The following is a 26,014-nucleotide window of genomic DNA, read 5'->3' as shown; positions in this document are numbered from 1 at the left end:
GGCAGACGGACTCGGATTCGAATCAAAAAGGCTGATGTGAATGTTCCCTAAGTCAAAATGTATTTTACTTTAGTACGATTTTCAATCCTATGAAGGTTGAGGAATGCAACAAATTTAATTAATTAAAACAAATAAATTTGTCTTTGTTGCACACAAAAAGTGAAAATGGCAAAACAACAATAAAACAAACAAACAAAAAAGCGTTAAAACAAAGCAACATTGAGCTTACTTCGTCAGCACTGCTATTTAAAAGTATGGTGGTGCATTTTCAGAGCAGACTGGCATCTGGAGATGAAAGTCTTAAGTCTTGCCCTTCACTTAGAGCCACAGCGGACGGCTGCAGCTTGGCTGGAATCAGATGGCTGGTGCAGCACTCTGCTCCTCTCAAAGCAAAACAAAGGAGAAACCATGCACAGATAAAGGAAGGCTTCCCTCAGTGAAGCTGAGCATGTGCTGCTGCTGCTGCTGTGCTTGGAAAACAAATGAATTCAGGGTCTTTACATCCTGCTCACTGGGAAATGCAGCTCAATTAGACCAACCATTCAATTAGAAATAGCCTCTACATGCACAAGCTTACGCACACAAGGTCACCAATTTTCTCAGTTATGTGCTTCACTTGTTTCAAGTTATTTTAATAACTGCTTTTCTGTGTTCCTGCACAGTGTCCAGAACTATTTTGGACTCTGGACGATCTGTTGCACCTGTTCTGTAATGCTGTCCGTGCAGTTGGTGGTCAAGACTGATTAGTGGACCTTCCTTCCTATACACGCTCTGCCTCACTGCCACACCTGGCCGGCGCTCCCGCCACCCCCTGCGCACCATCTGCTGCCAGCTGGCAATGTCCAGAGCCCTGAGTCCCCCACCCCCCTTCAGAGATGTCCAGCAGCCCCGAGGCTGAGAGCTGGTGTTATACTCAGGTGACTGATGCATAACTCCTGCGTGTTTGTGACAGATCTGCTCCAAACGTACCTTTTCTTGTCGAAAAATTTTACATTTGTGCAAATATTTTGCTTAAACCCTTGTGGTCTCAGAAGAAGCTTTTCAAAATATTATAATGCATGAGGTGTTTTCTGCAGTTCCCAGTTTTATCCAAGAACAAAAAGTATAAAATTGAAGCTAAAATCTGGGGTTTTTGGAGGTAAAAAAGCTCCAGACTCGTCTCCAGCCTTCTTCCACATCCCCAGGTGAACATGAGCGCCTCCATGTGAAGCACAGCCAAGTCTCCAGATGCAGTCCCAGCTGTTGACGTGTCAGAGGTGAAGTGACTCTAGGTTTTGACAATGATGAAGCAAAAAATGAAGAATATTTCTGTGTTTCTGCTGTATTGTTTAACACTGAGGAAAGAAAGTACAACAGTAAATCTGAAGAGCGCTCCACGTGTAAAGCTGTGATTGGCTGATTGGCCGGTGAGACTGATGGTCCAGGATCTTCTTAGAAAACAGTTTCTGTAATTCTTAATTAAATCAAGCTGACTTTGAGTGAAAATAGTTTTAAATTTGTCTAAAGAAAGTTACACTTATTTGTGCCCTTTTAATTAGAAAAACTTCCATTTTAATTGTCTGTCTTTTCCTCATTAATACTGTTGCACTTTGAATATATGCCGCCTTCGTGACTTCTGCGTTCCACTCCTGTTTAGTTTATGATAAAGACTGGTGGGATTTAGCTTGTATTAATTGTTTAGATGTTGTGTAAGCTGTGAGATTTTAATTGTTTCACTCATTACACTTCAGACTTAGCGGAGACTTTTCTCTCCTGTTAAATTGAGACTGCAGATAAAGTGTGTCATTGATGATCTCTGTTTTTCATCTCTTATGTCCTTGCGAAGTTGTTTTGTTGATTTATTTATTTTTTGCCACTTTTGCAATGTCCTTTCTTCTCTCCTGTCGTTTGTTGTCAGTGTTTATTGAGATGAAAGGCAGTTTTGATGTGTGGTTTTGAAGTCCAGGCTGACCAAACATCGCTTACCCATATAGAATATATAAATAAAGAGATCTGCTTTCAGTCCATCCTCTGCTTTTGTTTTTGTTTTCTTTTTGTTAAGATCAAAGTGGCAAAGTTCGCCTACATGTGGACCATCAACGACTTCAGCTTCTGTCGCGAGGAGATGGGAAAGGTCAGTAAGAGCTCCGCTTCCTCACCAGGAGGCAACGACAAACTCAAACGGTTAGCATCGCTTTTGCCATCTTCAATGAAACTTCTGCTTCTTATTTTTAAGGCATTTTTGGAGAAAACCCTGCAAACAGTTCTGTCAAGGTGTTTCCACTTGTTGCGTTGTTGAGAGGACTTCAACATGCTTGCACATACACAGGAACATTTTTAACTGGGCTGCTGGTTGACTGGTTTCCAGTGCACCTTCAGCTTATCTGCATTTGAAATCGTGTTTATTAAGCATGCTGTTTGTTGCTGTTTCATATACTTTAAGGTTGAATCTTTACTTTCTTATCCTGCAGAGTTACTGGGAACAACAAACCAATTTTAAAAACCATAACAGGTTAAAATTAGAGCTGTTCTATAAAACCAGTCCGTCTTAGTAGAAGTGACATGATGCCAGAGTGCCGTTCCAGCTTGTCTTTTTTAGAAGAGGTCATAACATTTGTTTCAATCTTTGTAGTCGTGAGGAACAACTTTCCTATGAGATCAGCACCCTGCTGCTCCTGCTGCTTGAAGTGGTTTGCTAATACAATACCAGCATCCTGGCTGTCATCAGGACAAAACAAAGACAGAAAATGGATCAATTCTATGCTTTTCACATATTTGCTGAGTTCTTTGTACTGTCTTATCACACAGTGCGTTATTCTGCTTTTATAGTTGCAGATTTTAGAGTTCTTGTTAAAAAAACTCAAATCTAGGAAGTGTTTATGACATTGGAGTGTTTGGTAGCACTGCACAAGACAAGACGGCACAAATAGCAAAGATCCCAATAAAATATTAAATTTGATTATAATAATTAAAAGTAAGATCAATTAAAGGTTGCCGTGCATGAAACATGTTTTTAACCTGGTGAGAGTTTAATCTCCACTGGCAGTTTGTTCCACTTATTTGCAGCTAAACTACTAAATGCTGCCTCTCCATATTTAGTCTGGACTCTGTTCTGGTCTATGATCGGAACTCTGGTCTGATGTCTGGTCTGGACTCAGATTTGGACTCTGGTCTGGTCTATGACCTGGACTCTGGTGTGGTCTATGATCTGGACTCTGGTCTGGACTCTGATTTGGACTCTGGTCTGGTCTATGACCTGGACTCTGGTGTGGTCTATGATCTGGACTCTGGTCTGGACTCTGATTTGGACTCTGGTCTGGTCTATGACCTGGACTCTGGTGTGGTCTATGATCTGGACTCTGGTCTGGACTCTGATTTGGACTCAGGTCTGGTCTATGATCTGGACACTGGTCTGGTATATGATCTGGACTCTGGCCTGATCTATGATCTGGACTCTGGTCTGGACTTAGGTCTGGTCTATGATCTGGACACTGGTCTGATCTATGATCTGGACACTGGTCTGGTCTATGATCTGGACACTGGTCTGATCTATGATCTGGACTCTGGTCTGGTCTATGATCTGGACTTTGGCCTGATCTATGATCTGGACACTGGCCTGGTCTATGATCTGGACACTGGTCTGGTCTATGATCTGGACACTGGTCTGGTCTATGATCTGGACACTGGTCTGATCTATGATCTGGACTCTGGTCTGGACTCTGGTCTGGTCTATGATCTGGACTTTGGCCTGATCTATGATCTGGACACTGGCCTGGTCTATGATCTGGACTCTGGCCTGATCTATGATCTGGACACTGGTCTGGTCTATGATCTGGACACTGGTCTGATCTATGATCTGGACTTTGGTCTGGACTCTGGTCTGGTCTATGATCTGGACTCTGGCCTGATCTATGATCTGGACACTGGTCTGGACTCTGGTCTGGATTAGCTGACCTGAGTCTTTGGATCAAAGAGCTCTGCTTGGTTTATATTCTCTGAACATATCACAGATGTCTTCTGGTCCAGAACCATTCTAGGATTTGTAAACAATCAGCAGGATTTTAAAATCTATCCTGTGACTGACTGGAACCCAGTGTAAAGATTTTTTGGTGTGATGTGTTCAGACCTCTTAGTTCTAGTTAAAGCTCTAGCAGCAGCATTCTGGATCAGCTGCAGATGTTTAACGCTCTTTTAGGAAGTCCTGTTAAAAGACCGTTACAGTAATCCAGTCTGCTGGAGATGAATGCATGGATGAGTTTCTACTGGTCTTTCTGGGAGAATAAACGTTTTATCCTGTTGATGTTTCTGAGTTGATAACAAGCTTCTTATTGGCAGCTTTGATGTGGCTGCTGAAAGTCAGATCTGTGTCTATCAAGTCTCCCAGGTTACAGACTTGATTGGTAGTTTTAGGAGCCCGAGTCTTCAGGGGTCTCATTTATCAAACTGTGCGTAGCAACGCTGACTACAGGTGGCGTACGTACGGAAAACAGGAAATGCGGCGCAAAAAAACTTCCCGATTTACAAAGCACTGCGCATGCACTTCCCACGCCTGTTTCGCTTCATAAATCAGGATCAACACTAAATGTTGCACGTGAGGGAACATCTTGCCACACCCACATATTGGCTATAAAAGGTCAGGTGAACACCCCTGATAAATATTAATCAAGCTCATTTCCATGACGGTTCAGCAGGAAAAAAAGCCAAAAAGAGGAATTTTTGGAAAATGAGGAAGAAATTCTAATCGATGAGGTTGTAAAATGTAAAAATATTTTATCTGGTGGAGACGGGATGGACATCACCACCACCAGAAAGGCAGAGGAATCTCAGCAGGGGACAGGTGCTGTCAGCTTGTCTCATCAGACTGCCAGATTTATCCAGAAAGTAAAAATAAAGTGGTCAGACAGTAAAATGTAGGGAGAAAGTGCATCTTGGTCCACAGGAGGAGGGGGGTGGGGGGCGCTGCCCATTCCCACAGATTTTAAGCTGGCGGGGAAAATGAAGGAGTCCAGAGATACGCTGGAACAAAATGCTCCAGATTGTGCTGGAAGTGGTTCATTCCTTTGTTTCATATAAAATGAACGTACATAAATGAGACGTCTCTGACTCCAGTTTATTTACTGGGTGCAGGAGATGGAGAGAAATAAACACCACCCTGACAGAAATGACACAAAAGATAAATGTGAATAAATCAGAATTCTCCATCTCTGATGTGTTGCATCACTTCTAGACATAAATCAACGTGAGAGGATGATTGACAACACAATCATTCAGATTGGATGATTGTGCAGGTGAACGCAGGTGAAGCGCTGACGCCATGTTATGTAGCGTCTCCACTATCTTGCACACATCTGCAGCTGTACAACAGGTTTCCTCCTGGGCATGGAGACACCTCCACCTGCCCGATGGCCGCTACACCACGGCATGTCTGGCTGTGGAGAACATAGTTCTGTTCTGCGCTCTGGGTTGGGAAAAGGAGTGATCAGCCCCAACCCGTCATCCATTTCCCTTTGGAAGATGCCAGGCTCGAATCCAGAGTCTCCAAGCTCATCCGCAGGGACAGATAAGCCGCTGTGCGCCTTTACGCATTGGGGAGCATTTTATATCCAACCATCACTTCATGTTCTGTATCTGCAGATGGAGGAAACACCTGATCAGCCTGATGATGGGCAACCGCGTCACTTTAATGCAATTATTCATTTATACTTTTATTATTATGGCAGCTTCTGTATGACTTAACTGTGTGAAATGGATTCTATAACACGTAGAACTGCTTCGTTTCAGAACAGATTTTAGTGGTTGATGTTTTCCGTGGTGGAGGAACAATATCAAATGTGCGGTTTGTTTTTCTTTTGTCTTTTTTTTTTTTTGCAAATGCTATTAATGTACGGCATTCTGTGTAAAGGTTTATATTGGATTTTGAACAGATGTATCAAATTTCACACCATTTCTGTGGTTTTGTTTTATTTTCTGCCTTTGGTGTCGCCGTTTCCTGTTTCTCCAGATTTTGTGCGTACGCCAGGGTCAGAGTTGGCGTGGAGGTAGGGACGTTTTACCGCCAAGTCGTGTTTTGATAAATCCCAAAAGTTGACTATAATTGGCGTATGCCAGGTTTTGTGCGTGCAACAGCTTCGTGAATGAGGCCCCTGGTGTTTACCAACGCTGACCCTCTTCTCTTTGCCACCGGTCCAGTCTCAGTTTTTACTGCATTTAATTGTAGAAAAATCTCTCTCGCTCAGGTGTTTATTTGCTCCAAACACTGACACCGTAAACACATCTACCTTGAAGAAATTAGGTTACTGAGGGGAGGAGAGAGAAAACCAGGATTTGGGAGAAAAATGAGACACAATTTTTAGAGTGAAAACTGGCAGACTTAGTCGGACCCTTAAGAAAAGGACATGCTGGGAGGATTATTTACAACCTGTTTCATTAATCCCGTTAATGCCTATTGATTAGTTGAATATGGCAGCAAGGTGAAGAAAGCCTTGTTACGCAGCAACATGCCTTATCTGTACAAAAACCACCTCCTCTTTAAGCTAAATTACCTTTCGTAATTATGCAGAAAAACTCAGCGATGTATCAGTGTGTGCTCACAAGTTGCAAGCTGGCGTGCCTCATGTGGTAACTCAGAGTTGCATCAGCAGAACATCAACCTCGTTCTGCTTCTGTACTTACAAACAAGACACTGATCTGCAACAAAAGCACATAGATCCTCTCTTGAGTAGGGTGAAAGGGGCTATATGCTGACGGATGGATGGCTGTTTGGACCCTCATAAACCAAAGGAAGATTCAAGATACACTTGCAAAATGTAGTTGTAAAATGATGTTTATTCACAGGAAGCTTACAGAACACATTTGCACATATTCAAATATCTAATGCAGTGAGCTGTGGCTGCAGCCATATTGCAGGTTTAACAGAAATGAAGGTTGTGTATGGTATGATAAATCATGATCCGTTCAGTTGCCTTTTTGGATGCAAACTAAATTCTAGCTTTGTAAAAACAAATCACTTGAGCAGTTTTTGGCCATGATGCCACTATCCCCATCATTTGTCAGAGTTGTACTGGTTGGTTATTACTTTTAACTTGTCTTCATGCCCTTTGTGCTACGAATAAATAAAGATTTATTGATTGATTGTAGAAAACATCACTTCTGTCTTCACAGACTGATTGTAGTAAATGCTGCAGGCCTGAGGCAAACATCGAGCAGGAGGACAGTAACTTCCTGTAGATGAAAATAATATACTTTAATGTATATGTATGATAAAATGTCAAACAAACAGGCCAGGATATCTAAGGTATTGGTTTGAAAACATATCAGCACATGTAATGCTAAAAGGTGGATTTATTTATAGATGAATATTTGCCGCCTTCAGTCGGCACAGTTCGTTTGTCTCCTGGAGGTCATTTGATGAGGTGAATATCGGGCTTATGGCTCTATAATTGCTTATCAAATAAACTTAGCATATTTATTGTTTTGTTTTTAATCAGGGTCAGTAGAGCTCTTCTTTATTTGTTTGTGAAATCTATTTACTTAAATAGCTTAGCAAATTTACAGCGTCCAGATGCCTAACATACAAATTAATGGTCCATATGGTCTTGGTAAAGTGTTTCATGTTTCTTAAACTAGAACAAGCTGTGGAACAAGGAATCCATATGTCACAAAAGCTATGATTCTTGTATGAAAATGGCTCCATGAAGGAAAAAAAAAGACTCACACTCAGCTGTTTTACTAACATAATGAAAAATAACAGCATCACAGTGGATTACACTAAAAACAAAAACATTTGTTTGAAGATGTTTAGCTGGACTGCCAAATGTGCCACAGGTCTGGGAATCTCCTCTCATATTTCATGTTCTGGAGGTTTAGCCTGAGGGCTCATGCTTTGACAGTAGTTGAGGTGGGTCTTGTTTTCTGTGACAACAAAATAGCTTATTTACCACCTCTCTTCATATCCTTTCTGTTGCAGAGCTGTTGTTTGTTTACTTCTGTTGAAGGGAAGGAAACAGTGTGAAATGTTTTGCTTTTGGCAGTTCTCTGCAAGTTTATTGCCGTTTGAGATTGAAATATTGTCTTGTGTTACGCTTCTGAGTGTTTGCTAAGAAAGCCCAGTTTCTCTGCTCTGTGGTCCGGAGCGTAAGACCATTTCTGAAACGCAGTAAAATGGTAATTATGGCATTTTGAACGCCATAATTACGTCTGAACAATGACATTACTGAATTTTTAATTGAATTATTTTGAATGTTTGGTAAGCGGTTCGCCTGTTTGGGTCTGACCATCCTGACATGATGGTTCAGTCGAGTTTGGAGCAGAATTTTGGTGACTTTGGTTTCTGCAGCAGAAGATATACATGAAGTTGATGATGATGATGATGAGAAATTGGTTAATGTTTCATTTATGATTTATGGTTTATCCAGTAAGTAAAAACTGAACCAGAGCAGGAATAAAGGAGAAGAGTCAAAATAATGATTGCTCATCACTGATAAAATAAAGTACAGGAAATACACTGAATAGAAAGGCTTCCAGGAGCACGTGTCTCATTAGTGTGTTTCTTCCTCTTCCCTTCTACATGTTTGCGTGTGAATCCTAATGGTCTGCATGATGGGAGCGAAAACTATTTATCCCTTTACCTTCTGAGGGTTAACTGTCTGAAAAGTAAAGTGCCCACCAAGTTTAAGTTTTCTTTCCTCAGTACCAAAGGAGAAGAGACCGAAGCTACGGGTACGTCAGTCAGCAGGTCTTAACCGGTGATGAAGCCATTTTTTAATTTAAATTTTTTTTAATTTATTTTTATTGTGGAGCCTTAAGCTGTACCAAACAGCACCATTTTTCACAATTTCTTTGAATTACACAGTAATTACATAGATTTGGCTTTCCAGCGGCCTTAGATTCGGCTTCCCAGTGGCTTTGGGCTGGTGTAACGCAAACTGAGAAAGGAATGGGATGTTCATTGACACTCTGTCCTCCTCCCTTGTGCCCCTCCATTACCCTCTTAGTGATTTAGCCTTCCTGGACTGTGTGTTGTCTATTGTCTGAATTTGTGCTTATGTGTATGAGATGTTTTTTTTTTGTCTCTCCAGTCTGGTGGTACCTATTTTTTTTGCCCTCCACCCTAGATCCCAATGTACCACTGTTGTATGGTGGCGCTGGATTTCCGGCTGCGAGGTCTAGGCTACTCGGACCAGTGACCTGTGGATAATATTAAATGTTTGTCTGTTAAACCTTGGACAAGTTGTTCCTGAACCTGAATTTCCCCTTGGGGATGAATAAAGTTTACGGAAATGTAAACCTAATTGTGAGAAATTACGAATGATCCTTCTCTCTTTTCACTTAACTGGCTGTCCTGAATCCTCCCTCAACAACAACCCATGCAAAAGACTAAACTGGTTTACAGAACACTCAATCAGGCTAATAAAGTTAGGAATTGTAATCTTATGAAGGATAAGATTGGGGAGGACATGGAGTAACCTCTATGTATCGCTAAACAAATAAAGCCTGAGTCACAAGGAGATGAAGTTAAAGCAGCAGTCTTCTGTTCAAACAAGCCTTCATTCTGATTGTGTGTCTGTCCACAAAGAAACTTTCTTAATGTGGCCTCAGAACCAAGTTTGTTGTTAATACTCCCAAACCTTTTTAGGCCACGCTACATAAAGGTATGCTCAGCAGAAAACTTCAGCTATCTCAAAGTTTGAGAGTTTGAAAATGGAAAACGGCTCTTCACACCTGTATCTGCGGGGCACTGAAATTGGTTGCAGGTAGAGAGTGTGTCTAATACACCAAGTGTGTCTAATAATGTGAGTTACTGATAGCCATATGGGCATGTGTAATCGCTGCTGGTTGGTTTCATTTCCAGTAAATATGTAATTCAAAGTAGCGTGGGGCAATTTGGATTTTAATTAAAAAAGACCCAACCTTTTTAGAAGTCTTCGTTCGCTTCACTCCCTGTTGATGAATTGGAAATGAATGAGCTTCCAATTCCTATTTTTTTTTTTATTTATTTATTTTATTTTAATTAGGTTATGTTATTGGGGGTGGGGGAAGCAAACTTGTGTGGAACAGGATTAGTTTGGGCCAGATGTGACCGCTTCCTGGTTATCAGGCTTTCTGGCTGCCTCCCTCCCTGCAAGTACCCTGCAGCATACTGTTCAGGAAGCACGGAGGAGAGAAGATTGGGCGGGTGGGACACAGGGAGAGAAGAGAGAGGTGGGAGTCGGAAGTGTCTTTGAATCAGAGGCGTACGCGGAGGAGCTGTGTACAAGCCCCTGCGGTGCAGGTTGTGTAAAAGGGGAAATCATTTTTCCTGTTGAGAAACATTTCCCCCATGTGAACTTACAGTCCCTCATTTGCTCATTAGACCCATGTCTTCTCCTTCTCACTCTCCAAAATCTGACTTTCTCTTCCTGAAGTTCTTTATTATATTCCACATCTATAATATTGAGCTACCACCATTAGACTACTACCAATTTTTGCCTTTTTCTGTTTTCCAGTTGCTTTTTGCATTAAGAAACAGATTTTCTTGTGGAATGACTTCATAAAAAGACCTTTAAGGTGTTTAACTTCATTACTTGACCATTTTACGAGCATTGCTCCATTTTAACGACCTGGGAAAAGCCTGAATGTGGGGAATACGGAGTGAAGTGAAAAGGATTTAATTTCCCATTCCTTTTCTCTTTTTGCATCTCAAGGGCTTTCCAGCTATAAATGCAGTGCTCTATGGTGCACACCCCATCCCTTTCTCGCCGTATGCCCTCCTCCAATCTTTCCCCAATCCCCTCGGGGAGACCTGGGCGCTCTACTTTGCTTGTTTTGTCACTGGGAAAATTACCCAACTGCCAGCGTATTTGTGACAGTTTAGGGAACTCTCCGTTTAAGAATATGGCAGTAATGATTGCTCTGTCAGTTCTGGATCATTTGGAATCCAATTTAATCCAGGCCTCGAGGAAAAAAAGCCAAATAAAAACAAAGTGGCTTAATTATGAAAGCTGAGTGGTTGTACACTGTTGATGTGATGGCATGCTACTTCGCCTGCATATACACTCTTTGCCTGGAGGTGAAAATTTGAACAACTTTCTGAGTCCAAATTCTTGAAAGTAAAATTGCCAGTTTGTATGACAGATACAGAATAAGGATTATGAAAAGGTTACTAGCACAATGTATAGAAACATACCACTGAAAAGCTTTTTGTATGACTTGTCTTTGTGACATTTTGTCTTTTTATTTAATTTCATGCACACGTACTGAGCTGTGTTTATGTAATCAGCTCTCTGTCTGCATATATTTCCAGATTGTGTGAAAGATTGGGTATAAATACGGCCAAATGTTTGGGCTGAGCGATGACGGCAGACTTTTGACTGCAAAGTCTGACATTATCTGATAAAACATGCCATCCACATCAGTCAGCTCTTGAGCTCCCCACTGGAGAACATGTGTGTGTGTGTGTGTGTGTGTCTGGGTCCTCTGATGGTCTGTACTTACTAATGGAGATAGATTCAGGCAGCGGTGGCAGCTGCCCCCCCCCCCCCCCTTCTTGCACCATGCTTGGCTACATCATTTCTCTCCCTGGCTTAATGTGCTGTTTTTCTCCTCAGAGGCTTTTGGGTGGGTTGTAAGTTGTCTCTTGACACCCCCCGTTCCTTCCTCCTCCCTTTTCCAGATAAAACACCCCCCCCCCTCACAGACTAGTGGTCTGACAGTTAAAACAGTAAGCACGGAAAGTTCCCGTCCTCTGCTTACAAGGTGCTTTGTATTCAAATGGTTTCCATGTCGAGTTTCCCATTTCGTGGTTTTCTTGCGCTGTAGCCAAAAGGCAAAGTGAGCTGAGGTGGCCAGAGAATCCTCCTCCAGCAGGTTTTATGGTTCTGGTCTACTTTTATGTTTGCAGCTGCGAGTCAGATTCTTTTTTCTTTTGTTAAATTTAATCGTGGGTAGGAGCTTGTCAGTCCGTTGCCCTCGGTAACTGACGGAGGTGTGGGGGAGTAAAGCCCAGTTAATAGACTCGGAGCCATTGGTCAGTCTTAACATAATCAGCTGGTATTGACATTGGTAGAGAGACTGTCAATAGACATGTTTGTGCTGACACTAGCTTCTAAAGCTCCATCTTCAATGGAGATCAGATTTTTTTTTTTCTCTGGAACACTGTTTGGGAGAATCAATACGTTAACGTGGACGAGGTTTCAGAGGAGATTTTTGAACTGATATCGTAGCACCGTAGATATTTGTCCTAATAAGGCCGGTTTAATTCACTTTAAATTAATCACTGCTTCTCCTCGCTTTACTGAGGAATAAAAGGTTTGTCTGTTGTCGGTCACATTTTACAAATATGAATGTAAGAAGTTGTGAAAGATGTCCAAGAGAGGTCTAGACGGAAAGAGAGATGTTCACTTATTTTTCTACATGCCAGCTCATCCTCTGACGACCTTCTCTTTCTGTGTGCCAGCTGAGCTCCTGAGCCCTGCGCCTGAATATGGATGCCCCTGCTTGCTTAAACAGCCTGGCATCACTCCTGCTCCCCTCTTCCTCAATCTCTCTGACTCCAACTCAGACTTGAGTTTTCTCACCTTCTTCATCACCTTCAGTCTCTTTTCTGGCAGGGTGGGAAACTTTACTCTTCAGTGCTGGAAAAGTGCTAGAAACTTGGAAACTTTTTTTTTTTTTCCCCCTGAGTGGCACCTGTACATGTCTGCACTGTAAGTGTTATTTTTCACACAAAAGTTGTACCTTTTTCAGACATTAGCAGGATCTATATATTTCTCTGAAGGTGTGCAGTGACACGTTTTCCTACCAGTTGTTAATCTTTCTTTCATCCCAGTCTTCTTCGTAGTTCGCACGTTTCCAGTAGGATGTCTTGGAGGCACTGACCCCCTCTGCCGCTGTCCGGGTCTTTTTGGTATTGGTAAATGGTAAATGGACTTGTACTTCTATAGCGCTTTTCTAGTCATACAGACCACTCAAAGCGCTTTACACTACTTGTCACATTCACCCATTCACACACACACTCACTCAACACACTCATACCCCGATAGGCACATCGGGGGGCAGTTTGGGGTTCAGTGTCTTGCCCTAGGACACTTCGGCATTTCAGGGGAAGCCTGGAATCGATCCCTCAACTTACCAGTTGAAGGACAACTGCTCTTCCTCCTGAGCTACAGCCGCCCAGAATTCTGTCAGCGTGGCGGCCCGCCCACCACCTTGGCTGGCTCCATGAAACGGTGAGAGGGACTTATCTGACCTGCAGTTGGTTCTCTGCCAACGCAGGTTTCTGATGCCTCACTGGAGATGGCAGCGTGGCATTAGCTGAGCTCAGCACACACACACACACGCCCTCATCATCAGCTTATGTATGCATGCACACATACACGCACAGTCCCCTTACTGTCATGGCTGAGCTCTGAAAAAGTCACACCTCTCTTTCTCTGTGCAGCGAGTCTGCTGGAGCTTCTTTCAGCATTCCCTCTCACCTCTCCTGTTTTCTTCCTCTTCGCTTCACCATCTCTCTCTCTCTCTCTCCTGCCAACCTTTCTCTTCACTCCTTAGTTTAGCTTTCGATAGTGCCACTGGGGAAGTCCTCACTAGTTACTGGAAGTCGTGTTTTATACCCAAATAACACAACTTCACAAGTAGTTTCTGTGCCTCAGGGCTTCATCTGGGTCTCACATCGCAGGTCTTTCAAACATGTTTAAAGGACACAAAAGTCGGAGTGAAAGGCAGCAGAAAAAGGAGAAGTCCTTTAGATGTCTGTGAAGGATTCTTGTATTGAGTTTATTGCTTCATGTCTACCCAGTCACATACAGCAAAGTGCACTGAGGTCACACAAGTTTGACTTTGTTTTCAAGCCTACTTGGCTTCGCTGCTGTAGAAATCTTTGGTCTATTTCTTTTAAAGACTGACACTCCCTTCTGCTGCACTTACTGGCAGTACGATGAATAAACTCAATGAATAATCTAGTGTTGTAAAAAGTAGAGTGCATGCATTTGTAAATTTTGTGAATTGGCATGCGTTCATGCTTACATCTGTGCGTGTTTGCATGGTGATTTCTGTCAGCTTCTTTTGCGTATGGAGCCTCGGGAGGCAGGGGATTACATTGAAGGGCCTCCTGCATGAGCAGTGGTGGGAGTAACTGCGAATGCACTGTACTCCTCCACCAATCCCGTCTTTGACTGCCTGTTCCCTCAGATCCAAACAGGGGGATTTGACACAGGATCTTACAGTTGCATTGACACTTCATCTTAGTGCTTCCTACTGTGATCTGTCAGCAGAACTCCTGTTGAGATCTATGCCAAAGCAGCCTGAGTGGAAGTGCTTGGACTGAACACGTGTACATTAGTGTGCTCACAGATCTATGGGTGTTAGATGTGATGACCAGTATGGGCTTACTATATAGCTCCATCAGCTTTTAACAGAAGGTTTGTGTTGTTTCATTTAAGCAGTTGTCAGTGATTGGCAGATGCTTGATGGCGACGGGGAGTTGGAAGGTTTGCTGGAGCAAAGTTGAGTTGCCTTGTTGCCCTAAAACATTTGAATCCTTCATGTGAAGCTGTGAATGTCGGCGTAAAAGACTGTGTGAACTTTATCTTGTCATCTTGCCAGCATTAATTTGGGAAAAGCTCTGAATGAGCTGATGCAGGTGGTCCTCTGGAGAAGTCAAATTAAGAGAGGCAAACATTTGCCGTCTCATTCTGCTTTTTGTGATTTTTTTTTAATATTACAGATGCAGAAGGATAGGTGGTATACATGCCATGCCATACATGTCATTATTACATATAGGAGGTTGCCTCATCCCTCGTCCTTGATGCGCTGTGAGGGAAACATTTTCCACTGCATATTTTCTTCATCATATCTGTCTTTACCCTGGTGCCGCCTGGTTGAATTTGTCGTTGTGAGAATGCATCTCACATTGAAAACATCCGACTGTCTAATGCATTTGTAAGTGGGTATCAGTTGCGAAAACTATACAGGAGATTTTGTCTGGTGTTTTTAAAAATGGCTTGAGCAGACTGAAAAGATGTTTTGCTGCTCTCTTGGTCTTGGTTTGGTGGATTTACATAGTTTCTTAATAGATTTTAAACACAAACATTCATTTGATTAGTTGTAAAAACGTGTTCATGTCATGTGTGAATTCTTCATCCATCATTCGTACAATCCTTAAAGTGTCTGACGGCCTCAAATTTGCTGTGTGATTGGGAAATAAACGACACAGCCAGAGACATAAAGGTGAGCACTGCACAGTGGTGAGGTTGTTGACATCGTTACCTCATGCTGAGATGGTTTCTGGTTGGAGGCTTGGCTGGTGGGTGAGGCGTTTGAGCCTTTCTGTGTGAAGTTTAGATGTTCTCCACGTGTATGCCTGGCTACTCTGGCTTCCTACCGCAGTCCAAAGACGTACATGTTAGGTTAATTGATCACTCTAAATTCTTGTGAAGGTTGTTTGTCTCTTTTTATTGGCTCTGCGATGGACTGGTGGTCTCTCCAGGGGGTAACCTGCCTCTCACGTCACAGGGTTAGGCTCCGATTCCCCCGTTACCCTGCATCAGAGCAAGCAAGTATGGAAAATGGATGAATGGATGAATGAGAAGAGGAAAGATTCCTGGTTAGATGACCTTCACAGAGAAGCCAGTTGTAGGACAGATGGGAAAACAAGGCAACAGAAAGATATAAAATAAAAAAAAAAAAAATACACAAGAATTTTTATAGTTTGAAAGGCATTTGTACAAACTATAGATTTTGCAGTTTAACTTGAATCTGTGGTAAATCTAAAATTGCTTTTAGACTGTGTTAACCTGATCAAACAAACATTAAACAGTCTCATATTTAAATTAAAATTTTTTACATAGTTTTTTTCCTCTGCTTTGTGTTTCTTTTCAGTGCTAACACATCTGAAGGACTCATATGCACGGGTTACTGTTTTATTTTTTTTGCATTGTTTGTATCGAACATTGTTGGAAGCACAGCAATGACAAAGAAATAAAATGAAAGGACTAGAAACCAATTTGTTTCAAGTGGGTCTTTTGTAGCTTAGGGTGCTTTTTCCTCATTTGTCCATGTAACCCTTTACAGGATGAGGCACATAAAACAGACATAAAGCCCTAAGTTATTACCTTCATCGCGTGTTATTGTCATGCCTTCTCAGATAGGAATGCACAACATCTCCCAAACACAGACGGCTTCCATCCATCCATCCATCCATCACTGTATCTCAGCTCATCTGTTTCAGAAGCTTTGAGCAACGTGTGAGGAAGCATTTTATTCTAATTCTAACTGAAAAATTAAGTGTTGCATTCCTCCAACAGAGCTCTCTTTGCTGGCAGAATTGATGCATTTATGGCCGGGTTTCTAAATATCTGCAATTAACTGTAATTTGTCATGATCTCTGCAGCAGTCATTGCCCGTAGCCATTATGTTTAGACTTTGTGTGTTACTGTTTACTGTTGGATATCTGTCTATAGCTGTGACCACCACACATTATGACTGTTGTACACACAAGAAGTCCACCACCATCCTGTGTCTTTGTAGTGAAAGCGAGTGTCACAGAATCCTTCCTGCCACTGTCAGAGATAATTGGCACTCCGTAAACACATGATAATTGGACTGCTTTGATCCCTGCAATTTCTCACTTCTCGGCCAAAAAGGCCCAGCAGTTCTGTCTTATGTTTACCACTCATCTTTATGCAGCAGTGAGAAGATGGAGTGGAAAAGAGAGGGAGAGAGAGAGAGATTCTGCTTTCTTCTGAAGTGTTAAAAGCTCCCTGCAGGCATAACTTCCTGCACCCAGCATCTTTTGCCATTGTTCCTCCGCTGCTTATGGCCATGACTCATAACAAAGTTTCCTTTTTTTTGCACACACACTTGCACACACACGGGGCCTAATCACTTTGTGAAAGTCTCCAGAAAGATTGAGTTACTCCTTGTTTGTTTGTGTGTTTACCTCCAGAGAGCCAGAGGGCGTACGCCTTCGTCCAGGGGAAGGACTGGGGTTTCCTTCCTCCTGGAACGGATTGCTACCTGATGACCAACTTACCGCTTTTCTGTGAGGTAAGGGTTGGGATAGTTGATTTTAACTCTGGGTATTTGAGAAAGACTTCTCCGAGTGTTATTTCTTTCAAACTCAGCACAGGCTGAACTTTCTAAAGAAGATAATCCTGATTAGGAAAACTGAATGAGCTACTCCAACAGATTGTGCAAACACGTTTATTTTGATCAGAAATTTCTATTTGAACTGTGTTTTTTTTTTGTTAGAATGGTTATTTGGCATTAAATATCATTTTAATAAAATCTTAAAAGAAGGAATTCTGTTGAGATATCCACAGTTTTTGTTTGCGTTGGTGGCTTTGCCGGGGAGGCTTCACAACCGTAATTCCTGTTTCACTGATCTTTTTATTCAACACTACGACTCATTTTATATCCTTGTTAGTGAATTATGTATGTTTTTATTGGTACTACATAGCCTCTGGGTTCACATCTCTCTTTCATCACTAACATGCAAGCTGATTGTCATTCAGCCCGCATGGCGGCTTGGCTCGGATTCCTCTGATCCAGAGCTGGCCGCTGCTCCACATTGAAAATTCCCTTGTTGTTTTCCAGCTGCAACACAGGGGGCAGCAGAGGTCAACTGTCCTCTCTCCCTCGTTTCCCTCTGCTCCTCCTGACGGAGCCGGAGAGCAGAGAAGAGTTTAAACTTTCTGGATATGTTAATGCCTTAGTTGTAATGCATGCACCCATAAATGTTTAAAAAGCATGGCAGTGGCTGTTTAAAACAATTCTAATTAACCCTGTGGGTATGAAGGAGAGCATGTCTTGAAGTTTTCACTTTTTTGTAGCGGTGTAATGTGCAAGTCTGTTTAAAGTTTTTCCAAACTGGGTTTATTGACAGAGGGGTAGGAGGGGCAGTGCTGCCTTTCCAGGGCCATGTGGAGTTTGGGGAGGAGGTTGAGTTGATCTAATACATATACAGCATTGTGTGTGTTTGTGTAGGCGTGTCTCTTTGGGACAGAATTTTGAGGATGAGTCTGTTTGCTGGAGAGGATGAGCAGAAGGAGACGGTGATTAGTTACTTTCTTTCACTAAATCCATCCGCATTCGTGAAGGGGAGGGTTGCTGGTTCAAGTCCTTGGTGGCGACTTCCTCCCTCATAAATATTTGTCATACTGTGGTAATTAGCCAGCTCTCATGTGCCAACTCTAATAACTCACATTGTTTGGACTCTGGAAATATTTAGCAGTTCGTATTTTATTTATCTGCTATCAGATGACATGAAAAGAAATTACAAACACCCCACAAAGGAACCATTTGATCAGGAGCTGGCAAATTCGTGAAGCCTCTTAAGGTTTATATCGAATAAAAAACAAACAAAAAACAAAACATAATCAAACCTAGAACACACCGGAAGGCAGTGTGTTCTAAAAAAAATGGCAATCCGGCCGTAGGATGGTTTGTTCAGAAGCGATGAACTTGCCAGTACTGAGGTCTGGTCATGCCGTACACTAATACGAGGGATGGTTGGCATAGTTACTCTTTGGGTGGGTTATGGTGAGTGGATGATGGTAAGAAAGTGCGTAACGGGTGTTTGAATCTCTTTTCCTGGGCCTTTTTCCACGTGAAAGTGATGCCCAGTGTTTACTGTCAGAGACCTGGCTCAGCTTTCGTCCAGATGGTCCCATCCTGCATCTGAGAAAGGCCCATTGCCCCAGAGTCCAGATCTCTCCCTCTTTTCTCCTCTCTCATCTCTTCCTCTTCCTCCTTTTTTATCTCTCATTCGAATCCAATGCCCTCCTCCTCCTTTTTTGTTTTCCTTTCAAGTGTTTTCGCCTCCCTCTTTGAACATAATTTTCATCAGTTTTCTTACTCCAGCTTTACTCCCCCCCCCCCCCCCCCACTGCTCTGCTTCCTCGATTTTCCCACCTCTGTCTTTGACAGTTTTATCTAACTTATTTCATTCTCCTCTACACTGTGCAGTAGATTGTCACAGAGAGGAACACTGGCTTGACATCTCCTCCTCATGACCCTTGGTAGCTGTGATCAGTTACCTGTAGAGTCATAAGTAATTCATGTTTAGTGCAGGAAATCTGCTATATGTCATGTGCAAGAGGGTCTGAACAACATCAGCCGTTGCACACTCTGTTTCTCCGGCATCATTTTCTGTCTCCATCCCTGCCAAAGCACTTCAGACAGCTGCAGGTATTTAATGAGGAGATAGCTCCCATTAAAGGTGCTGCGTTGCCTGTCAAAAGTAAGCATGAGGGACAGAGAGAGATAAAAACGGAAAGGAAGGAGGCGCGGTGAGAAGAAACAGAGGGAAAAGGCCTTTTAAGGAAGAGTGAGCCCACTCGGCAGCATCAAGTCACAAAGAATAATCATGACACAAGATTAAGACAATAAGTGATGATTGAATTTTGTTTAAAAGAGAATTTATTAGCCTTCTTCTCTCATTCCCTCTCTTAAAGGGGTGCTATTATGGTATTTGGAGTTTTCTGAGCTTTCTACAGTGTTACAGTGTTGAATCCTCATCAGACATGTGAACGGCACTGTTTTTTATCATCTAAACGCATGTTTGAGTTTGAGTTTGAGTTCCAGCACTCTCGTCGTTCGATTTCCATTGCGACGAAAAACGCGTCGTTTTAGAGAGTTTTTTCTACTTGGAAATCCTTGTGACGTCCCGGGGGATAAGGTTCAGTGATTGGTTACCTTCTACTGGTTAACAAGGGCATGTACAAATACATCAGGCGGGTGGAAAACGTGGGATAAAGTTATTTCCAACGATGGCTGGTGAGTTTACCAAAGAGAGACATCCTGCTGCATTCCTTGCTCTTTTCCACTTCGTTTTCAGGGTCTGATTCAGGTTCCAACATGTAGGGCTGTATGCTATGTGTTGACATTGTAGTTTTTTAAAAAAATTTTTATTGAGTTTATATTCGCGTAATTCTTCTGTTTATAAGATGTTACAATGACGGTGAAAGCAGGTTACTACAACATCATTACAATCATTACATCACTACAACGCGCTCCCGATGTAGTGCAGTGGCGGGAGGCGGGGCTTAATGCGGAAGGGTGACAATAACTTGATCAATCCCAGCCCTTCTGGTCTCAGAAATAAAAATAAATTAGCCTGAAATGCACATAATAGTTCCACTTTAATGAGACAGAGGGACAAAGCAGGTTGAATCTGTTTTCTTTGCTCCACCTTCCTCTTTCTCTGTCAGCAAGGTTACCTTTTGTTTAATTTTAAAACAGTTTTTTCTCTTTCTCTCTGTTCAGGTTAAAAATGATACAAATGCTTTATAAAAAGTTTAGTTATACCAGCCGCGGGATGTCCTTTAGCGCACGGAAAAATCCCAGAATCTTCAGGCTGTCATGACATGCCTCCAGGCAGAGATGTGTTTACTGACAATGTGAGAGTTACGACTCTCAAAGTCTCGTCATTTGATTGACTAAAGGAGGGAAAAGGGGATTGTTTTGGAAGGAAGAAGTTTATGGTAAAACTTATCTGTCAGTCATCTTAAATTGGCGACTGTGAAGCAGGGGGAGACAGTGGTCCACCTTTAGTCAGAGAGCTTCTACTGCTGGACACATTTGGCTTGTTTCACAGAGGATCCTGCCTCTTCCTTCTCAGAGAAACACTCAGTAGACACCGTTATGTCCTCTGTGTCCACCATACACACCGCATATTGCTGTTATAGTGATTGAAAGGCAGCATTTTTTCCTTCTTTATCATCAAAAGACACATACTGATATGTTGCTTTGCAAATCTGCACTGATACTTCATCGATTGTTGATGGCTAAAGGCGACAAGCACATATTGAGTTAAGTGGTTCAGAATATTTACTAAAAAGTGTGCCTTACTGCATAACATGTTGTTATTTGTCTAATGCATGTTTTGCATCAGACAAAATGAGTCATTTATGCGATTTAATGTAAATGTCTTTTTTTGAAAGCAGCATCTCTTTTTCATTTTATTCATAATCAGCTGATGTTTTTTTTTTTGTTTTTTTTTTTTTTGTTTGTTGTGACAGTAATCACCACAATTCATTAGAGAGTATGTGGAGGAAGTGCAACTGTGGGAAAAGACTGGATAATTATTGATTTTACTGGCTCTCCATTCAAGTTGTAAATGCTTGTGAAATTGAGAGCGGCTTCATGTTTGGCTGCTGTCTGATTTAGACATAAATAACTAGACTGAGAAGAGATGAAGATTCCTCTGGGTGTTTATTCAGGTTCTGAAACCAGAACCAGGAGGAGATAAGGGGTGTTTTTATTCAGATAGCGCCTTTAAAAACCGCTTTACAGGAAACGGGTAAAAACAACAGAATAACGTTGAAGGTAAGAACCAAATAAAACCATTAAACATGGGATTACGTGTCCTTAGTGAGGAACAGATAATAAACTTTATTTTTGAAAACAAAGTGGATCAAATGCAGACATGCTTTGGCACACAATGAACACAGCTGAAGAGCAGCTTGAAGAACTCGACAGTGAGCACAAAGCATTGATCTGCTTCCCTTATTCCAGCCCTATTGAGTGTTTGCTTGATGCGCTGGAATGAGCCCAGTCCACAGAGCCTCCAACCCACAGAACACTAAGGATTTGCTTCTGATGCAACAGAATACCTCCAGCAGTCCTGTAACCACGGCACCACAAGGGGAACCAGTCAGGCTTTCTTGTGCTTCTCTGATATCAATGACTCCATGTCTGAACTGGAAGGTGACCCAAAGCTTTCTTGATCGGTTTATTTTCTGCACATCGACAGTCTTTGACAAAATGTCTGAAATGTTTTGTGACTGCAATCCTGACTGCCATTAGCTGTTTGGAAGCCCTTTCCTCGAGGCGTCAGTGCTTTGTCCTCTTAGGGTGGGGTGATGGTAGGAGAATAAATGAGTGGGTTGCTGATGTTCAGCTGTTTCCTTCTTTTCCTCATAGTGTTAGTGCGGTTCGCCTTTCCTGTCGGTGGGTAAGCACTTTGCCGGGTGACAGCACCCATCCTTCACAGGGCCCTGCCATATGCTGTGCTGCTGTCAGAGGAGACAACTGCAGATGCTCCAGCTGCTCTCTCCCTGCACACTGAACAACACACACACATACAGAGTAGTGTGTGCGTTGAGCTCAGAATAAGAGCCAGAGGTAGACACAGAAAGGGACACGGAGAGGATGGAGTGAGGGAGAATGGATGCATATTGAGATTAAAGTTTATTTTTGCAAAGAGAACAGAGGTAAAAAGTGCATTTCTTGTGCAATTAAAATGTCTAAATATATGCTGGATTTAGCCTAAATAGAAGATGATGCAGAGATGAAGAAGGTAGGGGTATTTATATAGCTAGAGGGATGCAACAAAAAAGCCAAATGACAAAAATGAGGATTTCGCTTCTTTAGTGTTGCTATAATAAGTTGTTGGCATCCATTTCTGAACCACAGTTTATTCTTTAATTGATTGTGTTTCTGTAATGCTTCTGCAGCAACACATCACATTATTTATTCATGTTCTTTGTCCAGAAAAGTCCTTCAGATACCTACGATGAGATATCAGAGTCTCAAAACCATCACTTTAGTCGCTGTAGTCCTCATGCAGAGAAAACAGAAGTAACTTAAAACAGACCCAAATGGCTGGTGCTCACAGACGTCATGCAGAGGCTCACGCTTGCTGCCAGTGCTGAAACCCAGTGTGTGTGTAAGTGTGTGCATACGGCGTCTGAATGTCGGTGTTGTGTATTGGTCAGAACAGGAGCAGGCCTGGCACAACACAGTTGGCTGTGGAAGCGGCATTGAAGACACGATACTTGTTCAGCAGCTTGACTTCAAATCATGTGTGGAATCTGCCTCTGTCAGTGCAGATTCACCCAAATACGTCTGTGTCAGTGGAAGGTTGGTGTGTCTATGTGAGACCGTTCTTGCACCAACAGCACAAGCTACCACAGCAGCAGTGTTCTGGAAAGTTCATTAAGTTGTTGGGATAAAACCTTACCATTGGTGTTTAAACTCCCAATGAATTGCTTTTTCTGCTGCTTGTTGACATGTTTGCCGGAATAAATAAAAGGTAGAAAAGGCAGCTGCCACCTCTCACTGTCCTCCCAGGGACAACCCACCATCCAACGTCAGCAATGCTGAAACTCAATCCTAAATGTTTTATTGGACAGAAAACTGAAACACACTGATTTATCAGCATCTTGAGATGTTTTCTAGGAAATCTCAGACTGTAAATTTTGATTTAAAAAAAAAAAAGCCACAGAGCAATAGTGTTTTCATTGATCAATCAGAAATCGGTGTAAAGTGAAGATGATATTTGGTGCAGGACAGATTACATACAAGTTGGAAGCTGTACTGAATCTTCTTATGCATGAATAAAGTAAGCGGACCTGACCTAAACTTATAAAAATGTCCTTTTATTTTTAGTAAGGACTTAAAAATAAAACCAAAAATCACAAATAAAATGTCATCATGCAGTTTTTACTTGTTCCATCATCGCGGATGAAAGTAACCAGTATAAGAGCCATAAAACGGTCTGAAGAAAGCAGCTTTAGGACCAAATGGCTCACTGACAGGGATGAAGACTTGAGAGATTTTTTTTAAATTAACACACTGATAGATTTTAGATTGCATTGGTGATAGAAAAACTGAAGTGTTATAATAGGACAACTGCTAGAGCGTCCGAATTGTGTTGTTATTCCTTCAGTGCAGGTTGGGTCAGTAAGCCCTGAGCTTCCAGTTGCTGCTTTCCTCTGTATGGTTTAAAACTATATTATTAAGAAAGATTATGCATATTTTAATTACATTTACTGATTTAAATTGTATGTGTTTTTCTGTCTGTGACAATAATAATAATAGTAAAAAGTTGTGTGGGTGTGGGTAGTGTGTGTGCAGCTCCAACTAGCCACCCAGACTTGACTGATTAGTTTTGTTTTAGGTTTTGCAAACAAAACTAATAACTTGTGCACTAAAGAAAACCCCCCACAGAGCAGTGTGTTGACAGCAAATCTAATGGCTTTCATTAACTCTTTATGGGTTACTATGGAGATTGAAAGACAACAAAATAACCTTTAATTAAAGAAGACTAACCTGTTAGTGTTTTTTTAAGTGTTTCTTTATTAGCTTTGTGGTGTTAGCATTTCTAGCTGCTAACTCCGAATCTGACATCAAAATATCTCCTAACTCAAATATCCAGTGGTTGTTATTTGTGATTTTGAGCAATAAGAAGTGAAAGTGGATGGAGGGACTGAACGAGAAAGGCAGAGGGAGAGAGGAAGCCGCAGAGTGGGTCCGTGACATCAAGCCTGTTTACTCTGGCTGGCTGGAGAGAGGAGGGCGAGCCGTGCATTATAAAAAGCTGGCGATGACTTTTGTGCTCGGGGGCTCAGACGACAAGTTTAAAGGTCCCAGGTGTATTAAGCTGCAAGCCAAGATGAAATGTGCCTCCATGCATGTTGTGTGTGTATTAATGAAGTTTTAATGAAAATATCGGCGTTGCTGGACACTTCATTATTTGGGTTATTTCCCAGATAACACAGATCCGTGTTCGCTTAGGAGCACAATACTTCCTGTTGACAGCTAAATTCAGTCACACAGCAGATAATGAAGCCACAATAAAGCACTGCTTTTTTTTATATATCTGTCCTGTAATTCATTTATCCTTACTTCTTTAACCCTAACGCTTTACTTCATAATGCAGCGAGAATACAACTAGATGTGAATCAACAAATTTGTTTGTGTCTTCTTTTCAATATGAAACAGTTATGACACAGTTAAGGTGTTAATAGACAGAAAATGTTTGTTTCATTTGCTCTGTGATGGCAGTTGCGTAGCATTTGTTTATGCTTTTGTTGTTACCTCCACAGAGCTCAGTAGTAGGATTTTAAATAGCCTTGAGCAGCCAGATTTGGATGTGGCTCAAGCGTTTAGTATGCTGCGGTTGCCACTGTTGGGGAGCACTTTTCATATGTATCCAGCGCTTTCTCTCTTAGACTCTTGTTTGAGCTAATAGGAGGATTTTTGCTGCATAGATGTCCAGTGTTAGATGTAGAATCAGAAGTACAGCATAGTATAGGTGAGTTACAACCTCTCAATTAGAAAATACAACCAATTAACCAGTAGATGCAACGCTGAAAGACCTAATTTAATTGAATTGGAAGTGAGTTGAAATGCACTGAATTGAAATATAGAAGCGCAGCAATGAGCAACAGAAGAGGAGACCTTCATCTTGAAATCTGAATTGAGTGAATCAGTAATACATTTCACCAGATGAGAAGCTGTTGTCATCCTGTCCTCGAATTCGCCGATTGACCCGACCTTGCAAATGAGTAATTTCAAATGCATTCCGGGAACGGTCTCAGTGTTATTTTTATTATATATAATCATCCAGATTAAATTGCAACGATATTTTCATCAGCATTCATGTGTCACACAGAAGATTAAAGATGAAGTCTATGTGTATGTTTTATGTTTAACCAAATCCAGTCTTCGTTTTTACTCGTGACATACGCAGCATATTTATTCTTGGCGTTGTAGCTTTAATTAGGCGCTATCTCTCCACCAACCTGCCAGGCATTTTTGAAACTTTGTCAGGCTCTCCCTCCATCTAACAAGCTGAGCGCCATTTATTTTCCTTCCTGCTTTGTCACTTTGTTCATTTCTTCAAAAAATGACTCGGAAAGTTAATGAATTTCAACAAATTGATGTTGAATAATTTCCTCTCTGTTACCAAAACGGTATCTCTATCAAACAGGTGCTTACTTCCAAACCAAGCAAATAGGATGCTGTGTAACACTTTCTTTCTTCACAAAGCTGACTTGGAACATTAAAAAATGGCCTATATTCGCATGCTATGGATCAGATTAAACACAACAAGGGAAAATGTGCGATAAAGGTGCTTGGAGGAAAGATATGTGTGGTATAAATTTAAAACTAAACAACATTTGTTGGGATAAACACTCATCTAGTGCCATCTAGTTTTTCATCGTCAGCAGCAATCCATATCAGATTGGATTACATTAATACCAGTTCAGCTCATGATTCAGGGAGGGAGGGGGGGGGTCACAGCAGTGTTTGCAAATTCAAATACAGC

General features: G+C 41.8%; 1 protein-coding gene across 1 annotated transcript in view; it reads left to right on the top strand.

Moving 5' to 3' along the window:
• Nucleotides 1-838: 838 nt before the first annotated feature.
• Nucleotides 839-26,014, top strand: part of spop (speckle type BTB/POZ protein) — a gene marked incomplete at both ends in the record, with an annotated part of 49,111 nt that continues 23,935 nt past the window's right edge. The window contains 7 exon segments of the mRNA XM_079253498.1: nt 839-862; nt 864-917; nt 2,042-2,163; nt 8,546-8,697; nt 16,904-16,957; nt 16,960-16,991; nt 16,993-17,004. Coding sequence (XP_079109624.1) covers nt 839-862; nt 864-917; nt 2,042-2,163; nt 8,546-8,697; nt 16,904-16,957; nt 16,960-16,991; nt 16,993-17,004 — 450 coding nt within the window.

The sequence above is a fragment of the Telmatherina bonti genome (genome assembly GCF_933228915.1).
Source record: "Telmatherina bonti genome assembly, chromosome: 14".
NCBI lineage: Eukaryota > Metazoa > Chordata > Actinopteri > Atheriniformes > Telmatherinidae > Telmatherina > Telmatherina bonti.
The sequence above is the reverse complement of the archived record's forward strand: the minus strand, read 5'-3'. Positions and strand labels throughout refer to the sequence as shown.